The 21,474-nt window shown below is 34.3% G+C and overlaps 1 protein-coding gene across 2 annotated transcripts in view; it reads right to left on the reverse strand.

Annotated features, from left to right (window-relative positions):
- Positions 1 to 21,474, reverse strand: part of GLRA3 (glycine receptor alpha 3) — a gene marked incomplete at both ends in the record, with an annotated part of 181,118 nt that overhangs the window by 131,384 nt on the left and 28,260 nt on the right. For both annotated transcript variants that reach the window (XM_080797670.1, XM_080797669.1), the window contains one exon: positions 7,559 to 7,686. In XM_080797670.1, coding sequence (XP_080653796.1) covers positions 7,559 to 7,686 — 128 coding nt within the window. The remainder of the gene's footprint in view (positions 1 to 7,558; positions 7,687 to 21,474) is intronic.

Here is a 21,474-nt window from a genome sequence, read left to right on the forward strand (position 1 = left end):
AGCAACACTCAGTTTGTTTCCTGAGATTAAATCTCTTATGATTTCTCTCCCTCTTTGGTTTCATCTTGTTTCATTTTTTCCTCTTTTCCCCTATGATTCTCTGTCTTGTTTCTCAAATTCCTCATTTCAATGAGATCGTGTGATATTTGTCTCTCTGAATAACTTATTTCGCTTAGGATAATACCCTCCAGTTCCGTCCACATCACTGCAAGTGACAAGATTCTGTTTGTTTGTTTGTTTGTTTTTAATTAGCCCTCAGAAATTTTTGAAGGTATGAAAATAACTTTATTTATTTATTTATATACTTTTTGCAAAGATAAGTTCATTAAGGCGATTGGAAATAATATGGTTCTGTGAATCAATGCTGACTTTCAAAATGTGTTATTTTTCCAGCTTTACTGATATATCATTGACATACAACATCGTTTAAGTTTATGGCGCACACTGTGTTAATTTGATACACTTAGATATTGCAATAGGAAAATCACATTAGCATTTAACTTACATCCATCATGTCACATAATTACTGTTTCTTTTTGTGGTGAGAACATAAGTGATCTACCCACTCAGCAGATTTTAAATAGCAATTTGGTAATTTTTAATAATATAGTATTAACTGTAAACACAATGCCCTGTGTTAGATTCCCAGAATTTATTCAACTTCTAACTCTTTGCAAAAAGTTAAAAAAAAAAATGTATATGATTGGAGGAAACAGAGTTCCTGACAGTACCTTAAAACTAAAGCCATCTATAGTTTGGCATCTGGAGGATACCAACCAAAGCCCAGACAACACTCAGCACTCATCTACAGCACAATTCTGTTTAGGGCAGGAATGTCTCAGATTCCCCTTTCCATGAGATAAATAGCAGCAAGCCACCTCCTTACACAAATGCACACACACACACAGACACACACAACCAGACAAAGCCTTTATCAGTGCCCAGATCGACTCAATCTTTCCAAAACTTTCCATCACATATAAGAAAATTAGCAGCTTAAAGAGAGTAAAGACGATGAATAAACATAATTGTTCCTTCAGGAAGAAAAGAGAAATCATGGGGGAGTAAAGGAAAACAGAAGAGGTAGAATAAGAGAATTGAGGCATTAAATTAGAAGTCTAGTTAGTGAAAAGGAGTCTTATACTGCATCCTTTGCAAAAGGCCTAGAGACCATCAGACAGACTGGAACCGATTCTCACCAGAACTAATGGATTTTACTTTTGGAGTCTGCCTCAAAGAAGCACAACTGTGCAGAAGGGCTGTTGAGGCAAGGAAGTGCTGCTTTTCATCACTAATATTTTTAGACAACTGAATTTCTACCAAGCTCAGGTGCCTGTATTTTGCTGCTGTTGTAAACAAAACAAACAGCTAAACATACAAAATAGCACCTGCCTAACAACGTGTAATACAAACTCCGTGATGTCACGTTCAAGGAAAATGGTTCAGGATAAAGAGGACTGTGAAGATACCAAAACACAATCACAGACTAAAAATCTTCCTAAATATTCCAAATGACACCAGGTAAAATATCAAAGAGTCATTTACAGAACAAATCTGAACAATCCTCCCTAAATATAGAGAAAAAGGACAAAAGGGTAAAGGGTATGAGTGGGAGTGTATCAGACACAGATGATGAAAGATCAGAATATTTTTTTTAAGGGAAAGAGCTGTTTTGGGGAATAACACAAAGCAATGCTACCATAAACCATACTTTTTCTTAAAAAAGAAAAACATGCATAGTTAGAAAAAATCTAGGCTACATATAAGGGAGAAAAAATCACAGTAAGATTTTGATTTTTGTTATAATGCTAAATGTCAGTAGACAATGGAACATCTACAAACTTTTCAGCTAGAATTCTGTCGCTCCCTCATTGTATAAATTTACTTTCATGTCAAATGGTTAAACAAGAGATTATTGTGTAATACTATTCCATGATAAAAAGAAATAAGCTATTAAACCACAAAAAGACAAGGAGGATTCTTAAAAGCATACTGCAAATCTGAAAAGTCTTCACACTGTAGGAATCTGCCTGTATGACATTCTAGAAAAGACAAAAATCTACACAGTAAAAGATAAGTGGTTGCTAGAGATCTGGGTGGAGAGAGAGAGTGACATTCGTAGCTGAAGTACAGGGGATTTTTCAGGGCAGTGAAACTTCTGTATGATACAGTAATGGTACTTATATGTGGGTAATTCACTTGTCAAAACCCATAAAATGTACAATGCAAAGAGTGAACCTTAAGGTAAACAATGGACTTAAGCTCATAATAACACCATCATTATTAACTGTTGATGAAGAGATATTTGATAGTTAATCAATATTAATTCATCAATTCTTTTTTTTAATATTGGTATTGAGAACCACCAGAATTCATTTATTTATTTTTTAAGATTTTATTTATTCATTTGAGAGAGAAAGAGAGAGGCAGAGCACAAGCAGAGGGAGAGGCAGAAGGAGAAGCAGGCTCCTCATGGCCTGGAAGCCCGATGTGGGACTCAGTCCCAGGACCGTGGGATCATGACATGAGCTGAAGGCAAACACTTAACCCACTGAGCCACCCAAGTGCCCTAATTCATCAATTCTAACTAATATACTGCACTAATGTAAGATGTAAACAATAGAAAAGAACTGTGGCAGATGCGAGGGGAGATATGGGAACTCTTGGTAATTTTGGGTCAATTTTTCTGTAAACCTAAAATCATTCTTTAGAAAGTCTAGAAATTAAAAAAAAAATAAAATAAAATAACCAGGGCTCAGAAAATGTGTCTATCAACTTACTCCTGTTCTGAAAATGAGAAAGTGTTTTCTTCTATCTCTGTGTATGTAAAGAGATAGAAATAAAACTTAACAAAAAAAGAAAGATGTGAACTTGAAAACTAAATGAAGAGCCAGATGTAAATACAAATTCGAGAAACTGCCGGTTATAGGATTTGGGTTCTTCCCTTTAATCATCTGGAGCTCCAAGTGCCCTTCCATTTCTGCTTTCTGCTAGATAGGAAAAGTTCGAAAGAGAAAGGACTTCAAACTGCAGGGAAGAAATAGTGTTGCCTGCCTATTATTTTTGTCTTTCAAAATGGAGATAATGGTTTCTATACATACCATTTCTGCTAAGACCAAATTTTATGAAATAATGATTTGGGCAAAACTCTATCCTCTGTTGAAGGATTAACAAGTTTAGGGACAGGTGAAGATTTACTTGCTAACTCTTTTTAGCAGACTCTCAGATTGTTTGTTTGTTTATTGAGGGGGGTGGGAACAGGGAGAAGGAGAGAGAACCTTAAGCAGGCTTCATTCTCAGTGAGGAGCCCAATGGAGGGCTCAATGCCATGCCCCTGAGATGATAACCTGAGAGGAAATCACGAGTAGGATGCGTAATCCACCGAGCCACCCAGGTGCCCTCTCAGATAATTTCTAAACCCAGTTGTTGTTATTAAGTGTATTCTTTATATTAGTTCAAGAAATCATTATAAATAACAGAACTAAGATAGAGATTTGGAGTTGTTCTCATATTCAAATTATCCTCAAGGCACAGAGGTTCTTTTGGGGAAAATTGATTCTCATAAAAGTTTAAGATCAGTTACAAGCGTTCTGGAGGGAAAGAGAACAGTTGATTAATTAGTGAAGAAGAAATAAAATGTTGGTGAGGTTGGATATTTAAATGTTTTAATTTCTTTCAATATTTATTTTTATAAGTAGCTAATAGTTATATTTAATTTAATTACTAAGATAATTTTTGATGAAGAGACTGTCCTATCTGTGCTTGGTACCAATTTAAAGTGTTTTAAGAGAATCACTTATTTCTACTTTTGTGTGGTATATTTTAATAACCTATTTAGAATATTTAATCTTGAGTTCCTGGGTTGCCCAGTGGGTTAAACATCTGCCTCCGGCTCAGATCATGACCCCAAAGTCCTGGGATCAAGTTCTGCATTGGGCTTCCTGCTCAGCTGGGAGTCTGCGTCTCCCTCTGCCTTTCACCCCACTTGTGCTCTCTCTCTTTCTCAAATAAGTAAATAAAATCTTAAAAAAAAATAAACTTAAACAGGTCAGATTTTTTTAAACGTGTAGGTTGTTTTAGAGAAATGTGGCAAAAAATACAAACAAGTATCATAATTTATGTTAAAGAAAAATGTCTACATCTAGATTTGTTAAGTTAGCAGTATATGAAAGAACAAAATCAAAATAACATTTTAACAAAGCCAGTTGATATTTTTTAATAGTTGTTCTCCACTATGGTCTGCAATATATTTTCCTTTTTGATGTATATATATATTTGTGAAAACAATCAGAAATTTAAAATCAGTATTCCAGAAATAATTTCATAATAATATATTTGAGCTGAAATAATTAATATTATTTTTAAATTTTGATATTTTGAAAGGTGAAAATACTATCGCATTATTATAATTTGTACTTCACTGATTGCTAATGGGATTGAACATTCCTCTGTAAATTGTCTGAGTAGGTCAATACTGAGATTTTATGTTTTTTCTCTTACAAAATGTGTAAATCCCTGAGAGTTTAAACACCCCAAGAGGTTTTTCCCAATGTTTTTATATTTTGAAAACACTTGCCTATTGCTTAAGCAATTATCCAGGTAAATTATGTTTATTATTAGTTTTTATTATTAGTTTTTATCAACATTTTAATCTGCGAAGATGTGAGGACTTAATCTATTAAGTTATTGTAGTATATTGTTACACCTGTTTTGGCCAATTTCCACTCCTATTCTTTTTTTTTTTAAGATTTTATTTATTTATTTGATAGAAAGACAGAGATCACAAGTAGGCAGGGAGACAGGCAGAGAGAGAGGAGGAAGCAGGCTCCCTGCTGAGCAGAGAGCCCGATGCGGGGCTCGATCCCAGGACCCTGAGATAATGGCCTGAGCAGAAGGCATAGGCTTAACCCACTGAGGCATGCAGGTGTCCTCCCATTCCCATTCTTTTAAAAAAATTACTTAATTTTGCTTATTTAAAAAAAAAAAAGACTAGTAGAATATTGCACATTACCAGAACACTTTCATCATACTTCTGCCCAATTAACTTTTTTTTTTGTATAGAGGCATGGTGGGTCCTTAGGTACCTGACAATAGAAAGGCTAATTTTCCTCTCTGTCTCATCATCATTCTGATATGCCTTAGATTTAGTTTGTTAATGCCTCTGTACCTCAAAAATATTTAAATTTATTTATATTTCAATATTAGGCAATGAAATGATGGTCAAAGGATTATGATGTTATTTTATTCAATAAAATGAAACTGTTGAACGTGCTTAATTTGGGGAGGAAGTTGTGAGCTTCCCTGGAGACAACAAAAGCTCACTCTTAGCAAGAGGTCGTAAAAACAAGACAGTTAGCTAAGAACTAATCCATTAAGGTATTGGTTTTTAAAAAATGACATTATTTGTGGTAATCAAATGAGGACCCAATTGCTTTTCTCATATTCAGAGTATAAGATATATTGAAAAACCATAAAAGAGAGAGAAAACCCTCTCCCCTTTCTTTTCTGTTCCTTTAAGGACACTGGGAAGTAAATATGGATTCTCCTATTCTCAATTTTAAAAAAGTCTACTAACTTCTAAACTGACTTTAGTTATCAGCTAGTTTTTCGAAATGTATGTTTATTTAAAGAAAATCAGTGCTTATTTTAAGCAAGACCAGATCTTTTCAGTTTTTTCCGGGTCTCACATATAAATAGTAATATTAATCACATTTCAGACAGCTCAAAATTTCCTTTGTCCGTTAAATGATTGAAATGATAAAATAAAAGTAAACTTTCCAAGAGAGCAGCAAAGGCACTGGGACAGCTGTTGTGTGGTTAACAACTTATCTGTATTTTTATTAAGATATCCATTGAGTCTGTTTATGTGATTTTTTTTAAGTGCTCACAGATATTTAAAAATGGAATACATTTTCCCCTTTAGTTTTCAGTGAAAACCAAGCAGTACTTCTGAATCACCGAATAGAATCACCATAATGAATCCACTAATGACTGATTATGTTTCTCGTTGTTTACTAATATGACAACTGAATATTTTTCAAGATCCTTTCAAAGTTAGTTTCAAACCTAAAGTTAAGGATACTGCTCTTCCTCAATTTGTAGAAGATCTTCATAATGCTGAAATCTCATTTCATTTGTGTATGATATCCCTTAAACTGTACTAATTTCTCACAGCTTGCATTTAGTGTTTTCCTCTTGTGCAGTTAAAAATATTTATAGTCAGAGCAGCTGGGTGGCTCAGTCGGTTAAGCATCTGACTCTTGATTTCGGCTCAGGGTTATGAGATGGAGCCCTACCTTGAGTGAGCCCTGCACTGAGTGTGGACCCTGCTTAGGATTCTCTCTCTCTCCCTCTGCCCACCCCCCACTCATGCTCTCTCTCTTCTTCTAAAATAAATAAATTAATAAATCTTAAAAAATATATTTATAGTCAAAAAATATAAAAATAAAATTAAAATATGGTCAAAATTCTTAAAAACAAATCAAGAAAAGCAATCTACATGTCAGAATCATTTTGAAATTAAGGCAATTTGTAATTTTTTACTTATAAATTATCAACAAATTTTACTCTTAATTTTTTCTCCTGCTACCCATTCTTAGTATTTATCAGTCCTCTCTAAATAATTCTTAAACCACTGCTAAGCAATTCTTTTTTCTTTTTTCCTCCCACAAGAACAAATTCAAGAAAAAAATAATTATTGTAGACTACATTGAATTTCCTTTCACCCTAAAGAATGAAAATAGCTTAACTGAATCTCATGGAAGAGATAGGCATTCTTATCATTTGGATTATTTTCTTTATTGAAATAGAATAATAGTCAAGATATATTAAATAAGTATTGGCATGGAAGTAGCTTTCTCATCCTTTACCTAGGACATATTGTGGGACATAAGCTACATATATCCTGTATAAATGTGCTGCTTATCACTATATTAAACAGTAGAATTAAAAAAAAAATCCTGAATTGACAATTATACTCTTTCCTATAAATTTAGGCAAAATATTTGGTAGATGGAATAATTTTTTAAGTGTTATCTGTAGCTTTTAGTTTTCAGACTCTTTTCCCTGTTCATAAATTCAGTAACTGATTCTCCACAATATAGAGAGTCTTGCTGTGGGGAATTAAAATATGGTTTATTGCCATCTCTAAAGAAGCTTCCATTCCAGTGAGTAGAAATACATTTTAGGAATATATTATAGGAAAATATATTAATTGTCAAAAATATGAAAATAAAATATTTATATATTCATATATGTAGTGAATATATATTCATTTTAGGAAATTATATAAATTTTTTCTAAAATGAATCATTACGACAATAAGTACAACAAAGAAAGACAAGGAAATAGTATCGGTCCAAAGAAGACAAATTCTAAGAGTTATTAACATGAGACTAGCTTTTTTTTTTTCCTTTTAAGACATATCATTGAGTAATACAGTCCTTGAAAGATTACTGGAAATAAGCATTAGAATTTTCGGTGGAATCAATCTGAAAATTTATCTTGCTTAGGCATATTCAAAATGCACTTCATACAAAATAATAAGTGGAACAATTACCTTTAAAGTTAGGTCTGATTCTTGCATCATATCCTGACGTCCTCCCCATTAATTTATCCAGAAAGTCAGAAGGCGACATTGGAGCACTTCGAGACCGTGCACTGTCTGTTTCCTTCGTTGCAACCAAGCTACAAATGAGAAGAACATTCAGATTTGACAAAAAACGACAGCGGGAAGTCTTCCTAATAATTGTCACTACAAATAGAGAATAAAAATGGCAAGCAAATTACCTTTTAAAACAAAAAGGAAAACTTTCTATACTAAGCAGTGAATGTTATCTAATAACAGGTAGGTCTTTATAGATCTACAGTCAGTATGTATAAGGTTTTGTATGTACTCGGCCCAAAGGCCAGAGGTCACACTATTTTGTGTTAAGTCTGGAAACAAAGCCATTTCCAAATTAGTAGGCTTTCAAATTTTGTATTCATCCAAACTTGACTTTTAATTGCAAATATTAGTTAGAAGTGTCATTAGTGATTCAGGCATAAGAAAAGTGAAAGTTAGCTGTGAAATATAACTCTTAATTGGTTTTATTGAGGGAAAAGCATCACCTTTCAAGTTTTGTGAATTCTTTTCAATGGTAATAAAACTTCTGTCCTACAGATTAAATAGTAATGTTCTTTTCTTCAAGTAGATGCTTCCTAGATTAGTAACATATCTAGTTAAATTCATTCTGTTTTCACCTTGTGTCATTCATCTATAGTACCTTTTGTTCAGATGTAAAATTTTGTGCATTAAGATTGAGAAATTACCATTAATGTTATTACTGCATCAGGCGATTATACAATGAGAGTGTGTGTCCAGGAAAAGTAAGGAGTTACTGCACTTTTCTTTTTTTCATTCAAATGTTTTCTGTTTTATGCAGCGCTCATCCTAGAAACCCACAAATGCCACAACACCCCATCCAGCTCCTCATTCACCTAGGCTGGTCCACAGAATGCCAGGGCATGCTTGCTAAGATCAAATAATTCTTTTCATCTATAGAGCTTTGCTCAGGGAAGTGCAACAGACTTCCTGAGCACACGTGCTGGAAACCGATATATTCAAGCTGATGTTATTTCCTGGAGATTGTCAGTCATCAGAGCCTCCCAGCTCTGTCACTCAACTCAGAGCATTGCCAGGCCCTGAGTCTTTGTGGTCACAGCTTGATGTCAGCAGTATCAAATTCCTCCTGCTGGAATTTTTAATAAGTAGTGAAAATGGGTCTTAACAGCTATCACTATTGAATTATCTACCACACACAGAGGCACAATTTTAAAATCCAATATCAATCATAATGTGAGAGTGATGTTTCTGAAAGTGGAGAATCCCAGCTAACACCATCCATTAACTACTGTGCAGTTCTAAAGTCCTATCTAGTTCTGGACATTCTTAGTCACTTCTCAGGCCCGTGGCTCTCTCTCTGTCTTTCATGCTTTCTACCTGACTAGAAGTTTCTCCTCTCTCTATTCTTTTGGCTTTATATTACTTTGTGACATTTTCCCTCTGATTATTACTGGTCAGTTGAACTCCATGCCACCATGACCTCTGGAAAATTTATTCTAATATAATATCATGATAATAATAACAATAACAATATCAGTAACAAACCACTATGTTCTCAATAACTCTAGAACTTTCTCTACCATCTGGTTTTACGTAAATTTCACCTGTCCTCTTAAGCAGCATTTGCTCATTTTCCATAGCCCAAGAACACAGGGCAGAAAGGACTGTCAAAGCCCTCATAACTACAGATTGCTGCTTCTAAACCATTCCTTGCATTTCTTTTACAAAACCTTCCTTTCAGGTATCAGAAAATAAACTTCTACACACTCCTAACCACAAATAAACCAACTTACCTGGATCTGACCCAGTAATACCCTGCCCTTCATCTCTTAAAAAACAATAGAATATTATGTATGCTAAACTGACAATCGCTCACATTTTGCACTGCATGAGGGTGATTATTCCAGATTATCCAAGTCTGCCCTACATGCAGTGACATGTCTCCTTACAAGAGAAAGGGAGAGGTCTATTCGACTACAGGCAGAGGGGAAAGGCACTGTGACCAGAGAGGCAGAGATTAGAGGGATATGCACAGCCAACGAACACCAGCAGTCAGGAGAGGCAGGAAGGGGAATTCTCCCCTAGAGCCTCTGGAGGGTGTGTGGTCTTACTAACACCTTGTTTGGGGCCCAGTGAACTGACGTCAGACTTCTGTCCTCTGGAACTGTGGCAGAATAAATCACTGTTGTTTGTGGTAATTTGTTGTAGTAGTCACAGGAAACTAGCACTGGCCTTCCAGTGCATTTTTCATTGAGTGATTCCACTTTTCAACTCCAGAACTGCTCTTTTGTTCTTTTTTATAATTTCTATCTCTTTATTTGTATTTTGTATTTGGGGAGATATTATTGTGACACTTCCTTTTTTATTCTTTAGTTTGTTTTTTGTTTTGTTTTGTTTTTAATGTATTTAAAATAATTGGTTTAGGAGCACCTGGGTGGCTCACTCGGTTAAGCGTCTGCCTTCAGCTCAGGTCATGATCCCAGGCTCCTAGGATGAGCCCCATGACCGGCTCTGTGGGAGGTCTGCTTGTCCTTCTCCCTCTTTCCCTCACCCCTGTTCATGTTCTCTCAAATAAATAAATAAATCTTTTTAAAAAATGAAATAAAGTAACTAGATTAAAGTTCGGGGCACCTGGGTGACTCTGTGAGCTAAGAATTTGATTCTTGATTTTGGCTCAGGTCGTGATCTCAGGATCATGGGATTAAGCCCTGTGTTCGGCTACATGCTCAGCATAGAATCTGCTTGTCTCTTTCCCTCTGCTCCTTCCTTAGCTCTCTCTCTATCTCTAAAATAAATGAATAAAACCCTAAAAAAAAATAACTGGTTTAAGTCTTTGTCCAGTGATTCTACTCTCTCTGCTTTCTCAGGGAGGTTTCTATTGATTGTCCTTTTTTCCCTGTGTATGAATCAGACCTTTTTCCTTTGAATGTCTTATAATATTTTTACTGGAAATGGGACATTTTATATAATACAGTAAATCATATTCTCCCTCCTTCCTAAGGTTTGTGGTGGTGGTGGTGGTTGTTGTTGTTTTAATTGGCTTTTCTGAACTAATTCTGTAAAGTCTACATCCTTTATTGTGTATGACCATGGAATTATCTGTCTGGGTGACCTAGAAATCACCTAATAATTGGACAGGGATTTTCTTAAATTTCTAAAACCAATAAATCTCCCAGAATTTTCTAGAGGCTCTGTGTTAATGAGGTCACACCTTCAATACTGAGTCAGACAATTGATAACTCTGCCTTTGCCTTTATTTGCCATTTGCACAGGGCTTCAAGGCTGGCCAGTGTTCAGAGCTTAAGATCCTTTCAGGTCTTTCCTGAGCATGCACACAACTCTGTTAGTTTGGTAGGGCTGTCTTAACAGTATCATGGATTAAGTGGCTTAAACAACAGAAATTAACTTTCTCACAATTCTAGAGGTTCAAGATCAAGTTGTTGGCACAGCTAATCTCCTCTAATGGCCTCCCCCATGGCTTGCCAATGGTCATTTCCTCTCTGTTTCTTTCTCTACACCTGTCTGTGTCCTGGTCTCCTCTTCCAGTCATAGATTAGAACCAGCCTGTATGACCTCATTTTATATTAATTATCTCCAAAGAAAGTCACTTTCTCAGGTATTGGGAGTTAGGATTTCAACATATGAATTTTGAAAGGATGCAACCAGGCCTATAATTCTGGGCATGCTTATAGCCCCATACATATGTGCACTCTTCTAGATACCCAGAAATATGTACGCTTTTCCAAACCTCTATGGACATACCCGTTCCATTGATTTTCCTTTAAAGCTTTTTGATTAGTCTGCTGTTTGTCCCCACTGTTACTCACTGCATCAGGCACCCAGGAAGTTAAAACATTGTTTCTAAATGGTTTTGACAAACATTGCCAGGAAAAAGACCCTTCATACTGAGTAAGCTCCAAGTTAGGTCTGAAGTAGTTTTGCAAGTGGAATCTTCCAGAAAACCTCCAGACAGGTCAAATAATGACCTCCAACTATGAGGCTTTAAAGGAATTCAAACTCCTTTCTGCCCACTCCAGTAACTTCCAGGTTATTGATTTTTCCTGTAATTGGAAGCCATTGGTTTACAATGCTACTGTGCCACTAAGGAAGGAGGACAAGAACAGGACAGTTACAGCCACAAATTCCATTGTTCTTAATGAATATTCAGCTGTCTTTCTTGATTTAATTCCTTCATGTATTACTGCAAATCTCTGATTATTTGCCAGAGTTCTGAAAAAGTTGGTTGTCACATTTTTTTGATAGTTTTCTCACTGTTTTTGTGGAGGAGAGGATTTACGGAGGTTTGTAAAACTGAGAGAATTTCACTAACTATAAAATTATAGTGAATTTTTATTATATAAAAATATCCTTTCTCATGTCAAAAGGCACTTAAAAATCTGTTAAATGTTGAAACAATGAATTTGAGTTCTCACAATTTATTAGGTACAAAGTACTGTACTAAGAAGCTGAAGTATGTAGAACACAAATTTGAATCTTTAAGGTATTCACAGCTCAGTAGATGACTCTGTCTCAGTCCTTTTGAGGTCTACAGAGAATCCCTGGGAAGTATCTGTGAGCAGGAGCTGGAAAGTGAGGCTACAGTGAAGAGAATGATTGGCTGGCTGGCTCCCTTCTTTCTACCACTTTAAGCCAAATCTTCATGTTTTGTAACAGAGATTCACAACCAAGCTTTGCAGAATGATGCCTATAAAAAATGAGAAAATTTGAGCCAAGAAATATTCCAATTTTCTTTACTAGTTATGTTCCTTTCAATGACACAGAACCATCCAACCACTTAGAGACAGTTGATTTTATTTCCAAAGATTCACAATTTTGACTCAGAAGGAATTATTGCCAACAAAACTACATGGAGTAATTGGCTAAAAAAATATCTACATCATTTATCCCTTCCTTTTCTGAAAATGTTAGAGGCGAAGCATATGGGAAGACTTCTATCACCTACGATTCCTGCTCCAGCATATTTTTAAAAAAAGATTTATTCATTTATTTATTTGAGAGAGACAGCATAGCGGGGAGAAGAGAAGAGGAAGGGGGAGACAGAGAATCCCAAACAGACTCCCCACTGAGTGTGGCATGCAAGGTGGGGCTCCACCCCAAGACCCTGAGATCATGACATGAGCAGAAATCAAGAGTCAGCCTCTTAACCAACTGAGCCATCCAGGCACCCCTCTGCTCTGGCATATTAATCCTAGAACTTTCTTCATAATACAATAATATCTGAGGCTTGCACCATGTGAACACTAGTAGGTTATCTTATGAGAAGTATTGAAGAGAGTCACTGAAGAGAGCTTTTGGTAATAAAACTTTACATGACCAATCCGGAATCTTTCTCTCATTTTTAAATATTCAACATCATCATCTGTACAAACATATTGAGGATCAATAAAACTATCATGTTTATAGCAAGTTACTAAGGTTCTTAGCAAATTACTCATGATCACTATTTTTAAAACAAATAGCTTTGAATTTTTTAGAATTTTTTATTTATGAATGTCTCAAATCTGTTAATTCGTCTGCCTCCCATTCTTGGCTCTTCTTTTCTTTACTGCCTCAAGTACTATATTTATTAGTTATACTATTTACTATTTACCCTTACCTATTCTTAACTACTCTTAACTATTTAGTATTAACTCTTCTTCGAAACTGTGTGTGGACTCATATGCATTCTCATTAACAAACATTTGTCTCTGTTAAGTATTTTATATATTCTTATTTGTAGAAAGCCACGCTACTTGAAAGTTCAGAGACTTCAATTTCTGAAGAAATTCTGACAGAAACATCTTTCTTATTTTTTTTCTTAAGAATTAAAATAAAAATCAAAATGTGGAGCTCCTGGGAGGCTCAGTGAGTTAAGCGTCAACTCTTGGTGTTGGTTTAAGTTATGCTCTTGGCTCCATTCTCAGCACAGGGTCTGCTTAGGATTCTCTCTCTCCTCTCCCTCTGCCCCCTCCTCACCCTGCTCACACCCTCTCTCTTTCTCTCTCTAAAAAAAATCAAAATTCATTGAAAAGATGTCCTTTTCCTTCCTCTTTTCTCCCCTTTGTCTTTCTCACTGAGACAGGAAAATAAAATACCTCCACTTTTAAAAGACAGAAATAACCACTAAATATGGGTGCTTCTAAGATAAATTTAGAATATTTGTCAATAACTATTTACCTCTGCTAAATTCATCTTAAAATTGAAAGAATATATGAAAGATTTAGCTGGGCAACATAAACAGGGTTTGAGACAAGTCTTGGCACATGGGGCCACAAATCTCGATGCATCTATTTTCTTGAATTGATTTGCACAGAAGGAAAGGTGACTTGTAGAGAATAAACCAGTGCCCAGATTCCTGAGGCAGAGAAGGTTTAGGGTATGATGGAGAAAAACAGTTTACCTTGTAGTTTATAGCTCCACGACCAGTCTTGTAGGGCTATAATGCTTTGTGAAGAAAGTGTTCACAGTTATTATTTGGAACTTTGTGAGTTTTAGAAATATAAGTAATTGATATTTGTTCAAAAGGCAAAACACAGAATTGAAGAGATGTGCATTCTTCCCATTTCTTTATGGCTTTGGTCTCATTAAGAGAACTAAAGAAAAACTGGGACATCTAGGAATATGTGAAGTTTTTGAGTATTTCACATGAAAGCATTCTGCCTTAGAAAAGGAATCATTTTTTGCCATGAAGACACATGCAGTGAAGCAGGCTTTAAGTTGATAGTTTGATGACACTAATTATTGAAAAAGAAGACCATAGTAGAGGAATATAAAAGAACTATTCTAGAATACCTCTGGAGACTTGGAAAAATAACTAAAAGTTAACAAGGCACCAGGATCTTGATTCTCGCTACTGTGAGCAATACGACAGTCAAATATGATTATCGTTTTAAAGTGATCTCATTTCTGAACTCATATCTGCAGTTTGATGGAGCCTACACTATTTAAATAGCCTACACTATTTTAATTTATAATAAATATGATAAATATGATAGCTGCTTCCTGATCTCTCAGGCACCTAGACATGATATCATTTAATTCTCATAATGATGTTGGTAGTTAGGTATTACAACCTATGTATTGCAGGTGAAGAAATTGGCATATAGAGAGGTTTATTGCTAAGCCACTTAACATTAAATATATAAACCAGCATTTTATTTATTTATTTATTTATTTATTAAGATTTTATTATTTATTTGACAGACAGAGATACAAGTAGGCAGAGAGGCAGGCAGAGAAAGAGGAAGGGAAGCAGGCTCACTGCCAAGCAGAGAGCCCAATGCGGGGCTCGATCCCAGGATCCTGGGATCATGACTTGAGCCGAGGGCAGAGGCTTGAATCCACTGAGCCACCCAGGCACCCCGTAAACCAGCATTTTAAACAAATGGAACTTTATACTGAAAACAACTAGACAAGTTTAAAACAAATTTGTGCACTGAAGAGCTAAAAACACAATGGAAAATAACATGGCTGTGACTGACGTAAGATAAAGGAAATTCATAGGAGGGAGCCAAGTATTTAGAGCTGCATTTCTCTTGGGGGTGGGGTGGGGTGGGGAATTAACTTGAGTAGTAGTTGAGTGGTTTACAATTTGTGTACAAGTTTTGAAAGCTTTATGGACTTAGTGGGACAAAAACTGTATTCGAGGACTCATCCAAAGGGTGAACTCCTACTAGTGGCTTTAAGGTCTCAAAGACTTGTGTAAGAATGAACCAGAAATGTAGAGGCCTGCAAGAGACTAGGCATAACTTAGAATCATCTCAATTTCTGAAACTAGAATAAAAGAATCACAGATTCCTGGCCACCCAGCTTTCTAATAAGAGCACACATAAATCATATTCCTGTTCCCACACACACACTTGTTCTTTTTCATTCTTTTCAAATTTGGCTAATGGCAACTCCATATTTCCATTTCTTGGGATAAAAATCTTTTATAATCCAGACTCCTCTTTTTATTTCACATATCATGTCAATCCGTTGGCCCTACCTTCTAATTTAGATCTGTAATCCAATGACTTCTCACTGTGTTCTCTTCAGCGCCTCTGATACAACCTACCACTAGACGTTACCTTTGCCTGGAATGCTCATTGGTCCTATTTTTATATAATTAATTTCTACTTATCTTTATGTTCAAGGTTTAAGTATCATTTTCTCAAGAAATCTTAACTATTCTCTCTGATTTTGTAAAATCCTGTTAAAATATTTCCCACGTTTGTGCTCCTCATTAGTAGCACTTCTCACAATTGGAATTGTCATTTTAGTAGAATTAATCAATCAATGTCTATCTTCTACTTTCTAAGATCTACTATGTAAACAAACATGACTGTTCCAATTGTTTTAATAGACCCAGAAGAAATCCAGAGCATCCAGAGTAACAACTGAATAAATATTTTTGAAACAAATTAACTAAATATAATGATGGAGATGTCAAACATCAGACTATGACCCTCCAACTCTAGCAGTAATCATGCTTAGAGTATATGTTTAACACAAAAGAAGATCCAACTTTCTCTCCTTCTATCCTTCTATCCAGTTTAGGAGTGATGTTAATAAATAACCAAGGACAATCTTAGAACAAGTATTCAGAAATAGGAACAAATCAAGATACAGAAATCTGCAAGAGGAACTTAAATCATCAAATCATTAAAACTGTCATTTAATAGTAGAACTGGAAAGTTTTAAATTGGAATGTCATGGGGATATTGCAATGGTGTCTACTTTCAGTGCTTACATAAATTAGTGCTTTTTAGGGTCTATGGTGTCTATGTTCAATGCTTGCTAGTTGTTAGTGATAATTATATATTATTTGTGTTTGTATATGAAGGGTTAATACAGGGTTATAGGAAAGGGATAGGATGAAGAAGGAAGACCTCATTTAATAGTAAAAATAGAAACAGGATTAGATAGTGCAGTCATTTGAAATTTCTTAACTCTAATCTTTATATAATCTTTTTTATCTATAATATTCATTTTTTGTCATAAAATCACTTATTTTACTCAATACTGGTAGAATATTGTGCTCAAAATTTATGATAATTGTTATAACTTCTACAAAAACTTCTGTTATAACTTCTATATAAACTGTCTATCCTCATGAGTAGTACCATACTTCTTTATAGTTTTGGCTTTAGCTTATTTCAACTGAAAGAACTAAAAGGGCATAACACATCTAATTAACTCACTGATTTGTAGCTTCTTAATGACTTATTTATTTTAAAGAAAACTAATTAAGTGTTTCAGATACATTGGAAATTACTTAGAATAGACTTAATGGTTTCTGTTATGTGTTCAGTGCACAAGATAATTAAATGGAAGTCATCATGGTACAATGGTTGAATTTCCAGATGGAAATCAAGGAGGCTTGTATTTTTTTCCAGTTTTGTCATTAACTAGTTGTTTTGCCTTTAGCAAGACAGATATTCTTTTACCAGTATTAAAACGGAGACTTAAAGTGGCACACATTTTTCATAGATAAGTTTACTAAAAGAAATGATGAGATATATATATATATATATATATATATATATATATATGTGTGTGTGTGTGTGTGTATAAATTTTTTTTTGAGAAATGCCAACTCCTTATGCTAATGTTTGGATTTTGCTTTTGATACCATGACTCCTTTGGTCAGGGATATTTTTAAGTGAAATAAAGAGAAATTCACTAATTCACTAAACATAATTTATATAAAAGGGCTCTGGATGGTTGTAATTGTATTCCATGGTACTCAAGTATAGAGAAATTTAGGCAAGCTTCAGGAAGGACTGAGAAGCATAAAAGAAAAAAAAAATGATTGATCCATCCCAGTTCATGGATTCAACTTATGGTTGAAACCACTTTAGCTAAAGAGGTTCCAAGTCAACATTGCCAATGTACAGTTGTAAGTGACTTAACTGACACACTAGTTTGCTGCTTAAATAATTAAATAACTTTTCATTCAGAACATTAGGTCTTTCAGAATGCAACTATTGAGTGAATATTTAAAGCAAATTTCGGTTTGTATCATTTCCTGTTCAGTAGTTTGGTTTTGGTTTTGACATTCCAACCAGATTCTAAGTAATTCAAAAGAAATCTATCAATTTATGTAAAATTTAGTGAAAATTTCTAAGAGGAGGGACTGATAAAATAGTAGTCCAGAATTTCCCACAGGAAAAGACTGAATGGATAGATACAAGAGAAAATACCTCTGAAATTGTGGTGTCATGGAATGTACCAGAGACTAGCAGAATATTAGTGTGTCTGGAATAGAGCTAGAGTGTTAATATTAATAATAAGTGAGGCTTGAGACTTGTAGGTACCAGATCATGCACTGCTTTATAGATAATACATGGACTTTTGTCCAAAGCCCCATTTGGAAACAATTCCAGTGGTCAAGGTGAGAGCTGAGGATAATTTCAGTAATTAAATAGCTGTGGAGTTGGAGAAGAATAGAAGAATCTAAGAGATATCCATAAAATCCACAAAATTTAGTGATGATTTGGAACTGAATGTGAATAAGGGGAACATCTCAAGCATAACTATGATGATTTTAAAAATACTTATTCAATTTTTTTTTTTTTTACATTCCTCACTTCTAAGAGTAGAGCCCAATTTTTCTCCTGTTGACAGTGACTTGATGATGGCGCATGAATTCTGTATTTAGGTCATAAAAGACATTGCAGTTTCTATCTAGCTCTCTTTTGGATCACTCACTTCTCCCAGCCACTCAAATAGCTACATGGAAGAAATTAAGGGCTTCCATCAAAAGAATTCACCAAATTGTCAATCATTTGACTGAGCCACCTTGAAATCAGATTCTCTACCCCAGTCAAGCCTTCATACCACTGCAGCTTTGGCTTACATCTTGACAGTAACCCGATGAAAGATCCAACTTAAGCTGTTCCTAAATTTCTGACCCACAGAAACTTTGAGGTTAATAAATATTTATTGTCATTTTAAGCCACTAAATTTTAAGATAATGTGGTATGCAGTAACAGGTAAGTCATATATTGATTCAGCTTTCTGACTTGAGCAACTATAGGTAAAAACATATCATTTTCTGATATAGGACAAAGTGAAAAGAGAACTAGGTTTGACAGTTATAATAATGTGCTCAATTTTGGAGCTATTGGATTAAAGGATGTTTTGAAATATCTAAGAGAGACTTATCTACTATGAAATGTTCTCTGTATTGAGAAAAAAAATTTACAATGATATTTTACTGGATGATATCTTTGAAAAACTTTAATAAGCATGCTGGCTCCTATAGGCTTTCATCCTGGCTATTCTTTCTGCCTAGAACAATATTCTCTGAATAGCTGCATTAATTGCTCCCTCACCATCTCCATGCCCTCACCCAAATGACACTTTCTCAAAAGGTCTAACTGAATTACTTAGCTAAAGATGTGTCACATTTTCTCTGTGTTGCATTTTCTCTCTTTTCTTTCTGTTTTACTTTTCTCCATAAAACTTATTATTATCTGAAATATTATTTATTTTACTTTATTTTGATATTTTTCTCTACTAGGAGATAACTTCATAAGAGCAGGAATTTTGGTGTTTACTGCTGCATTCCTGATACTTGGAACATTGATTGGCAAATAGGACATTAAGTAAACATTTTGGAATAAATGAATAAATAGTACTTGAAATATGACACTAGAAGGATAAGTAATATGTATTTTTAAACCAAGAAAATCCTATGTGATAATTAAAATATGTTGATATGGAACTCAACAAACATAATAAATCATATAATAATTATTATTATTATTTTATTTTCATAGAAGTTAGATCTTCAAGAAAGTAGTTCAAGTAAGGATATGTTTTCCCAATGATGCTATATGACAAATTCAGTGTTCAATTTTTTCAACTTTAGTGTAGCTCCGGAGAGTAGTAAAACTACCTTTGATTTGATTTAAAGTATCAATGTCTTTTTGGAAAGCAGAGCACATAGACTCTTTGTCTGGATGAAACTTCATATTTCCTCTTGGACTAAAAATGTCTTCCTTAAAAGGTTATGTGAAAACTATAGCAAGACTTTTCCTGAAGTTTATAGTTCATGTTCTTATCCCATATAAATATTTTTGATAAAATCATTTTTTAATCTGAGAAACTTAATGTTGTTATTTAGGCATTTACAATAATTAAGTTTAAAATTATAAACTTTAATCTGTAGCTGTATGCAAATATGTCATTACACCAACAGCTACATGCATAAGCCTTTCAGCAAAACTATGTTTCATTCCCCCAGACAACAATAAAAGCAAGTTTTTAAGATCTAAGAATAAACTAAGCAAAAAAATTCAAAATTCTGATGGATGAATAAAATAAACAGATTGTCAAGACAAGGCAAAAAAAAATTGTTTTCCAAGATTTTATTTCATATATACAACATATGAATGTATGTATGTATTAAGTATATATGCATATATATGTAAGTATAGAAACACATTTATATAGACATATTTATTTATATAGACACACATATCCTTGTATTCATTTAGTTGTGTATACGCAGTAAAAAACAGTTACCTAAAACTCTGATTGCAGTAAAGGAAAATACCAACAAAGTCTCTATAACCAAGGAGTTTATGTTATGATAGAAGAAACACACAATAAACAACAAAAAAATGTAAGTAATAAAGATAATTAGAGATTGTTCCATATTCTCAGAAGGAAATAGCCAAGATGATGAAACAGAAAATAATGAGGGAAGCCATACAGAATGGATGGTTACTTAAGACTTGATAAGGAATTGAGATGTGAGCTGAGTGTGAAGAGGGAGGAGTGTTCAGGTAGAGGGAATAGCTACTTCAGACTAATGGTCAATAATCAGTCAATAGTCTTTTGGCAAATGACATAAACTTGATCTCCTATTTCACAACATAAATATAAACAAATTTCAAATGAATTAAAGTTCTAAATGTAAGTATATAAATACTTTAAAATAGTTTAACAGCATTTATTTCCTCCCCCTTGCAAAGTTCATTAAGCTAATACCAAATGACAAAAGAAGTATAAGCTGTAACTAAACAACAGAAAAGGAGATATCAGCAAATTAGAAATTCTTTTAAGTTTTGGAAGATAAAAAGAGGAAATAATAGAGGTATGTGAAGGGGATTGGAGAATTCTTAGGAATGGATAAAAACAAGTGTTTACAAAGTGAATGAGTTGACCAAATTCAACAGAGACTGAACTAATGGAGAACTATGTCTGGAGCCATTGTTGTAAAACTGCTTAATATTAAGAATTAAGAGAAGATCCTGAAAGGTTTTGAAAGAAAAAGGAAAATAGAAAATTAGATCAGACTGGCTTTAGGGTTTTAAATGGACATTTGTACATGTTATAAAACATCAAGAAAAAGCCTTCAAAGTTCTGGGTACAAATTATTTTTATTTCATATTTTCAATCAGCATTTCAGCCAATATGTGAATCAAGCGAGCCGTAATAAAGCAGCCACAAAATACAAGGAATTGAATAGTTTACCTGCCTTAATGCTCTCCTGGGAAAATCATTCAGAATACATACTGCAGCAAAATGAGGGAGCAAACCAAGAAACAAAGTCCTAGAAGGAGCTGATACAACTTAGAAAGTAATAAGTGATTTCCTCAGATGAGGTCTATGCAGAAGGTCTCAACAAACAAACAATATAACTTTTCTCAGAAAAAAGAATTCAAAGAAGACCATTTTGGTATGGGGTGTAGGGAGGTTTGGAATAAGCACATAGACAAAATCATAGGATTAAGAGGGGGAGAAAAAAATTAGTTTTTAAAAAAGCATTTTATGTAAGTACAGAAAAAAAATAGAAAATTAAGGGAAAACAAAATATAAAACAGTGATGACATAGGATATTATTCAGATGTATGGAAATAATCATCAGAATAGGAAAG

The sequence above is a fragment of the Martes martes genome, assembly GCF_963455335.1.
Source record: "Martes martes genome assembly, chromosome: 2".
Classification (NCBI taxonomy): Eukaryota; Metazoa; Chordata; class Mammalia; order Carnivora; family Mustelidae; genus Martes; species Martes martes.